The 7,850-nt window shown below is 53.2% G+C and overlaps 1 protein-coding gene across 1 annotated transcript in view; it reads left to right on the top strand.

Annotated features, from left to right (window-relative positions):
• Positions 1–7,850, top strand: part of Fcgbp (Fc fragment of IgG binding protein) — a 75,908-nt gene that overhangs the window by 3,029 nt on the left and 65,029 nt on the right. Inside the window, exons 3-5 of the mRNA XM_026778069.1 lie at positions 757–1,106; positions 4,569–5,139; positions 5,768–6,372. Coding sequence (XP_026633870.1) covers positions 757–1,106; positions 4,569–5,139; positions 5,768–6,372 — 1,526 coding nt within the window. The remainder of the gene's footprint in view (positions 1–756; positions 1,107–4,568; positions 5,140–5,767; positions 6,373–7,850) is intronic.

Here is a 7,850-nt window from a genome sequence, read left to right as displayed (position 1 = left end):
CATGTGTGTATCTATATGTATACACACCCAGGCATGCATGTGTGCATTCAGGTTTGCACACCCAGGCAAATACTTGCATACACACATGCATGTGTACCTGTGTGCAAGCAGGTATCACACGCGGGCATGCATGTGTGTATGCAGGCATGCATACCCCAGCACACATGTGTAGAGGCCAGAGGTCAATGTCAGGTGTCCTCTTCTCATCCCTACCATCTTGTCTGTTTGCTTTTGGGATTCTGAACGGGAGCTCCCAGTCAGCTAAACTGGCCGACCAGCCAGCCCCGGGATCTGACTGTCCTGCTCCCTCCCGCTCACTGAGCTAACCCAGTGCCATCACCCCAGCTCTTCATGGGGCTGGAACCAGAACTCAGGTTCCCCTGCTTACACAGAAAGCACTTTCCACATCGCCCTGCCCTGTCTTCCAGTTCCTATCCTTTGGCCATTCCAGCCGGATGGGCAGACCAGGACAAGGGAAATGGAACTGTGAACGGTTGAATGTTCCAATGGCTGCTCCTGCTCCCTCTCCACCGCCTGCCATTCCTCTGGGCCAAGCTGTGAAAAACCGTGAAATAGGAAGCCCTGGGGTGTCAGGAAACCCAGAGAATCCCTCTCCACGAGACCTCAAACCTTTGTTTCCATGCCTGTAAAATGGGTGGTTATGAGCCAACTGCCCATAGTCCACACTGAAGGAGGGCTCCAGAATTCTGACCTCATGAACGTCTCCAACTCTGTTTCTGACTCTTCCCTCCCCAGCTCGGCTCTCCACAGCAGAGACTTCCTGCCAAGGCATGCGGTGTACATCTGGGCAGCGCTGCCAGATGGTGAGTGGAAAGGCCAGCTGTGTGGCAGAATCCACAGCTGTCTGCCGTGCCCAGGGTGATCCCCATTACACCACCTTCGATGGCCGCCGCTATGACATGATGGGCACCTGCTCCTACACCATTGCTGAGCTGACTGGAGAGGACATGAGCCTGCCGGCCTTCAGTGTGGAGGCCAAGAATGAGCACCGGGGCAGCCTCCTAGTCTCCTACGTGGGCTTGGTGACCGTCTATGCCTACAGCCACTCTGTGTCACTGGTTCGAGGAGAAACTGGCTTCGCCCGGGTGAGTGTTCAAAGTTTAATACCCACGAGTCACCAATCAAAACCAGGAGGCCATGTCCTGTCAGGCCCCAAACTCAAGGCCTTTGGTGGGTGAGGCGGTAGGGAACTGGTGAGACTTGAGAACCAGTAGCGGTTCCTTAAAACCCTCCCCTCACCAGCGCCACTGCTAGAAACATCAGGGACGCTTAGCGAAGGCTCAGGAGGAAAACAGTTGGGTGCTATTGGGAAAAGCAAAAGGGAAAAAAGAAACGGAAAAAGAAGCGATCTAATTGTCCAACAGTAGGGATCTCTGGCGTGACATAATCACCACTGGTGATCCTGCGCTGGTGCCGGATCCATTTCCTTGTACATTGTGAGTTTAACGCTTGTAGGACCTCCTCGAGGTGGCGTTGTACGGTGAGCAGGGACAAGTGAGGAAGGAGGTTGAAGGACAGCAGTGATTTCCCAGGGCACGAGGGCTAGGTCTTCTGGTACCACCTGGAAGGGGCACATGCAGGCTGGCTGCAGGGTCTCTGTGCTGAGTCTGGTGAATACTTTGCTGTGCGGCGAAAGCAAGCAGCAGCTATCTACCTGCCCTACCATCTCCATGGAGACGGTTAGGTCTCTAAATAAGCCTTAGTCACTGTTCAGGTTGAGAGTCCCCGGTTTGGGATGCTTGAAGCCAAAAATGCTTCAGATTTTGAACTTTTTAAGTTTTTGGAATATTTGCATGTACATATCGTGATGGCAAACACAAGTTCATTTAGGTTCCGTCACATTTCTAGCACAAAGCCTGAGGATGATTTTCCACACTCTGTTCAGCACACACATTTTTTTATCTTATTAATCTTTCTGGCAGTGGGGACTGAACCCATGTGTTAATGCTCAGGAAGTGTCAGATTCCTTTTATTATTTCAGATTTCATATGTTTGAGCCAGGGTATTTAGTCTAGGCAGTGAACACTTATACCAGCCCCCTGCATAGACTCTAAGCATTTTAACTATTCTTTGCTTACCTCAGATACCCATCTGTACATTCCCGTCAGATTGACAGCCTCATTTCTTTATGTCCTTGTAAGTCAATTACAGACATCAGATCACGTCACCAAAATGACTTCAACATATACATTGTTAGCTAGAATGTGATGTATAAATAAGTTTTGTTTAATTTCCAGATAAATTTTTGTATATTAAAACTCATAGCTGAGCCTGATGGGATGGGATAAATCCAAGCTACTCAAGGAGCGGGTCCTAAGTTCAAGGCCTGCCTGGACAGTTTAGTGCATGAAAAGCAAAGGAGAGATGGGACCACAGCCCAGTGGTCCAGTGCCCAGGTGGACAAATGAGGGACTGAGTGCACAGCACTTGCCCGGCGTGTGTAATGCCCTAGTTTTCGGTTTAACTTTTATTTAGTCTATAACCCTGGTCACTGTGTAGACCAGGATGGCCTGAACCTCACGGAGAGGTTCTCCTGCCTCTGCCTGCCAAGTGCGCCTCCACAGCTGGAAAGCCCCAGTTTCAATCCACAGTAACCCACATCTCCCCTCCAAACCAAACCACACACTGTAAGTGTGCACTTCACCTGCATCCTCACAGATGTGTCACCAAAATCTCCTTAAGATGGAGGACCTTTCATCACCTTGGGCGGTCCCTCTGTCTTCACTGATTGTCTCTGCATATCACTGGCTTGATGTTTCCCTCCTAGATTAGTTGTGCCTCCCGGTGCTTGGGAGGCAGAGACAGGTACCTCTGTGAGCTTGAGGCCAGACTAGTCTACAGAGGTGTAGAGATTCACAAAGAATTTCATCAAAGGGCAAACTATGAAACTTCCCACTTCTGCATATGACATTATCTGTTGGTGGGTTTTTTTTCTCCTCCATACAAGAAACTACTTCTGTCAGTCATTTTTTTTTTTCAAAAAATATATTGAAGTTTTGAAATGTTGTTACTGAACTCTGTCCCTTACAAATGCTAGCTGTGTGCTGTGCCGCTGGGCAACATTTGGGCTCTCTTCATTTTCTTTTGAGACGGGGGGGGGGGGGCCCCGCTGGCCTCACACTTGCAAGCCTCCGGGAGGCTGGGGGGAGGCAGAAATTTTTTTTTCAAAAAATATATTGAAGTTTTGAAATGTTGTTACTGAACTCTGTCCCTTACAAATGCTAGCTGTGTGCTGTGCCGCTGGGCAACATTTGGGCTCTCTTCATTTTCTTTTGAGACGGGGGGGGGGGGGCCCCGCTGGCCTCACACTTGCAAGCCTCCGGGAGGCTGGGGGGAGGCAGAAATTTTTTTTTCAAAAAATATATTGAAGTTTTGAAATGTTGTTACTGAACTCTGTCCCTTACAAATGCTAGCTGTGTGCTGTGCCGCTGGGCAACATTTGGGCTCTCTTCATTTTCTTTTGAGGGGGGGGGGAGGGCTCCCCGCTGGCCTCACACTTGCAAGCCTCCTACCGCCTCCAGGTAGCTGGGGCTCTCATTGGTCCTTCCAGGCTCGACTCACTGTCCCCTCTCTGGGGAGCCTTCCTTAGCTGGCAGAATTCCAGCCCCAACCGTCTGCCAGAGCCTCCTTGGTCCCAGAGTGACTCCTGGCTGGCATTGTTTGCAGATGCTCATCTCTCTGCACCATCTCCAGAGCTCTTCCAGCACAGGGCAGGGTGGGGAATGAGTTTATTTCATAGTAGTTGGCAGAGGCTAGGTGCAGGACAGAAATGAGACACTTCTGAAGCGAAGGTGTGTTCCAGAGAAAAATGATGGCAAACAGGAGGCATTCAGGACCGTGTGCCACTTTGTACACCACGCAGAACGTGCCAGTGCCTGTGTTATAGCTGCCCCTGGACAGAGATCTTACCGTGCTGAGTGACATGCCACAGTGAGGGTTTAATGAAGCTGGCAGCCTCGGGAGATTTATCATCATCATTGCGGTTGCTGGTCTTGACTAGTTCTACCTGCAGCATCCCGTGTCTCGCTCCCTGTCGCATGAACATGAATTGCTTCACTGCTTCCCTGCAGCTGCCCCTTGCTGCCACCAGGCCTGCCAGGTCCCTTCCTCACATTGGTTTCACACTAGTAGTGAGCCTGCTGTCCTGCCAGGCACTGTTGGAGGCACTGGAGATGAAACCATGAGGTGGCCTTCTAGTGGCTCTGACGGATGGAGAGTGTGGGGAACCAGCACACTGCGGCGCAGGCTAGACTCCATGAGACTGGGAAGTAGCAGAGAAGAGACAACAGGAAGGGGTTCAGGGATGGCCTCACTGAGTCAGGGACCCCTGGCAGACATTGGCTGGGAGGCAGGGTCTTCATGCGCATCTATATCTTGGGGAAGAACACTTCAGGCCACTAGAGGTGCAAGAGCAAGCCTCCCTAGGGTCAGCATCCCTAGGGAAGGAAGGAAGGCGCCCTGTGTGCCTAGAGCTGGGGACTTGAGTGGAGGAGGTGAGGGCTGAAGGAACACTACACAGGGGTCTGACCTCTGCGTTCTCTCTGCAGATTGACAATCAGCGCTCCCGCCTGCCCGCCTCCCTGAGTGATGGTCAGCTGCGTGTGTACCAGAGTGGAACACAAGGCGTGATCGAGCTGGACTTTGGGCTGGTGGTCACCTATAACTGGGATAGTCAGCTGACAGTGAGCCTGCCCACGCGCTTCCAAAACCAGGTGTGGGGGCTGTGTGGCAACTATAATGGAGACCCTGCTGATGACTTCCTTACACCTGATGGGGTACAGGCTCCAGATGCCTTGGAATTTGCAAACAGCTGGAAGCTGGATGATGGGGACTACCTGTGTGATGATGGTTGCCATGGCAATTGTCCCTCCTGCACTGCAGGCCAGACCCAGCACTATGAGGGAGACCGGCTCTGTGGTCTGCTGACTCTGGCCACAGGCCCCTTCTCTGCCTGCCATGAGTTTCTGGACCCCAAGCCTTTCCTGGAGGACTGTGTGTTTGACCTGTGTGTGACTGGAGGGGAGCGCCTCAGCCTGTGTCGGAGCCTTGCTGCTTATGCCCAGGCCTGTGCGGAACTGGGTGTCCCTGATGGGAACTGGAGGTCACACGCAGGCTGCCGTAAGTAGCACCCAGGATGGGAAGCCCATGGTGAGGGCCTGGGAATCCCCTTGTATTTGCTCAATATCTGAGTCGTGATTGTGATTCAGCCTGATGCTGGACAATGCCAGAGATGTAAGTTGGCCACGACATCCAAGCTTTGTCAAAGTTAGCCCAAGGTTGGGACAGACACATCAGTGGCTAGGGAGAGTTCAGAGTGATTGGAGGTTGAGATGGAGAAGACACAGGCATAGGTAGGGGAGTGAGAGGGGTGAGAACAGGGAGATGATGAGGGAAACCCCGTGAGCCTGGGGAGGACTCTGCTCCCCCACCTCTGATGGAGCCATGGGAGGTTGGGGGTGGGGTACATGTTCTGATCCTGCATTCCTAGTCCCTCTGGCTGCTGTGAGGAACAGATTTGGTACAGGGGACCAGGGCACCAGGGAACCAGGCAGAGGCTGCTGGGGTTCGTGGGCTGTGGAAACAGATTCTGGGTGGGCTCGGACAGTGAAAGTCACGGGATTTGCCTGCTGATTGGTTGCATCAAGAGGGTTTGAGTGCCATTAACTGAAGGGTGGGGAGCTCTGAAGAAGCAGCATTGTGTGAGGGAGCCCCATCCTTGTCCAACACAACTTCTGTCCTTCCACAGCCCTGTCCTGCCCAGCCAACAGCCGCTATGATACTTGCAGCCCTGCCTGCCCAGCCTCCTGCAACTCAGAAGCTGTACCGACCAACTGCTCTGGGCGCCCATGTGTGGAGGGCTGCGTGTGCCTTCCAGGCTTTGTGGCCAGTGGTGGCGAGTGTGTGCCCGAGTCATCCTGCGGCTGCATCTACCAGGGCCGCCCCCTGGCTCCAGGTCAGGAAGTGTTTGCTGATGACCTATGTCGGCAACGCTGCACCTGTGACGCGTCCACCCAAAAGGTGATCTGCAAAGACACATCAGGATGTCCTTCTGGTGAGCGCTGCCGTGTGCTGAACGGCCTTCAGGGTTGCTATCCCGACAACTTCGCCAGCTGCGAGGCGTCCGGAGACCCGCACTACGTGAGCTTTGATGGAAAGCGCTTTGACTTTATGGGTACCTGCGCATACCTGCTGGTGGGCTCGTGCGGCCAGGATGCTGCACTGCCCGAGTTTAAGGTGCTGGTGGAAAATGAACATCGAGGCAGCCAGACCGTGAGCTACACCAGAGCTGTGCGGGTGGTGGCCCACGGTGTAGAGGTGGCCGTGCGCAGAGAGTACCCAGCAAGAGCGATGGTGAGCACCACTGGGCAGGGAACAGGTGTGGAGGGGGTGGACGCTCTGAATTCCCAGAAAGGTTAGAGGCTGTAGTTGCGGTGGGAGGGGCTTATTTTAAAATCTTGTGATTAAGGGCCAGGCAGCGCCATTTTTTCTCAGCTCGGACTGTCTGTAGCCTTTGTATTTTCCTCTGAGAAAGGACGGAGTAAGAGAGGCTTCATTCTGGGGCGGCAGCAGTCATCGGCTGGGTGGTTGTGGAGCTCTGATGAACTCATGCCTGCCTGCTCTTTCAAAGTTGCCCTGGTGCCCAGTAGATGTCGGTGGTTGCCTTTCTTCTGAAACCTCAGAGTTGTAGACTTGGGCATCTTCTGAAAGATGGTGGTTCCTAGAGCAAGATGACATGTGGAATGCCAGGATCTAGCTGGCCAAAAAATGCAGGAACACAGAGAGGTGAAATCGCCTACAGAGACACAGGTGTGGGTTACTGAGAAGACTATAGTGAGTTTGAGATGCCCATGAGCTAGATTTTGGAACTCTGATGTTTTGCTCCAGAGTTCATACTTTAAAAAATGATTTTATTATTTTTAACTGGAGGACATGCGTTGTGAACATAGCGCCAGAGGAACCCAGAGGTAAGGGATCCCTCTGGGCTGGAGTTACAGGCAATATGCTGCCCACCATGTGTTCTGGGAATGAACTCAGTCTTTGTGTTCTCTGTGAGAGTAGTTCTGCTAACTGCGGAGTACTTCTCCGTCCATTATAGTCTATTGCCTGTCCCAAGGCGAGCCATGCAACAGATGGTGGGGAAAGTGGACAGACAGGCGTTCCAGGAGGAAGGAGGTCCTGAGGCAGGGATGAGCTCGAGTGGGCAGCAAGCAGCAAGGACGCTGGTGGAGCTTGAGTGCAGGGGCCGGGGCTGGTGATCAGAGACGAGGCAGGGGCCGGAGCCGGTGATCAGAGACGAGGCAGGGGCCGGAGCCGGTGAGCAGAGATGAGGCAGGGGCTAGCTGGAACCAAGCTCTTGAACTCAGGTGCAGCCTGGAGAACAAAGAAGATGCCACGAGGTAAATGGCAGCATCTTCCAGGCAGAGGCAACAGCAGATGTGAAGTCTGAGACTGGGTAGCCTCGCAGAGACTAGAACAGCGCGGAGAGGAAGGGAACACTCCTACGAGAGCAACACTGGGAGGCGGCATGCAGAAGCAGGAGGAACTGAGGGTCAGAAAAGTGGGCATGAATAGGGCCAGCTGGGTAGAGCAGCTTGACCTGAAGTAGAATATAAAGGAGATATCAGCAGCTATGTGAGAGCTGGGGTGTGGACGTGAGTGAAAATCTTACAAGCAGGGGTACAGCAAGTACAAGAGCCCCAAGTCTGGACTGAGCGTGAGTTTAAGAGTTCAAGTCCATGCAGGGGTGGAGGTGCAGGGGCAGGGCTGTGCTGGGGTGGAAGTGCAGGGGTGGAGGTGCAGGGGTGGAGGTGCAGGGGCAGGGCTGTGCT

This window comes from Microtus ochrogaster, unplaced genomic scaffold (genome assembly GCF_000317375.1).
Source record: "Microtus ochrogaster isolate Prairie Vole_2 unplaced genomic scaffold, MicOch1.0 UNK103, whole genome shotgun sequence".
Taxonomy (NCBI): Eukaryota; Metazoa; Chordata; class Mammalia; order Rodentia; family Cricetidae; genus Microtus; species Microtus ochrogaster.
The sequence above is the reverse complement of the archived record's forward strand: the minus strand, read 5'-3'. Positions and strand labels throughout refer to the sequence as shown.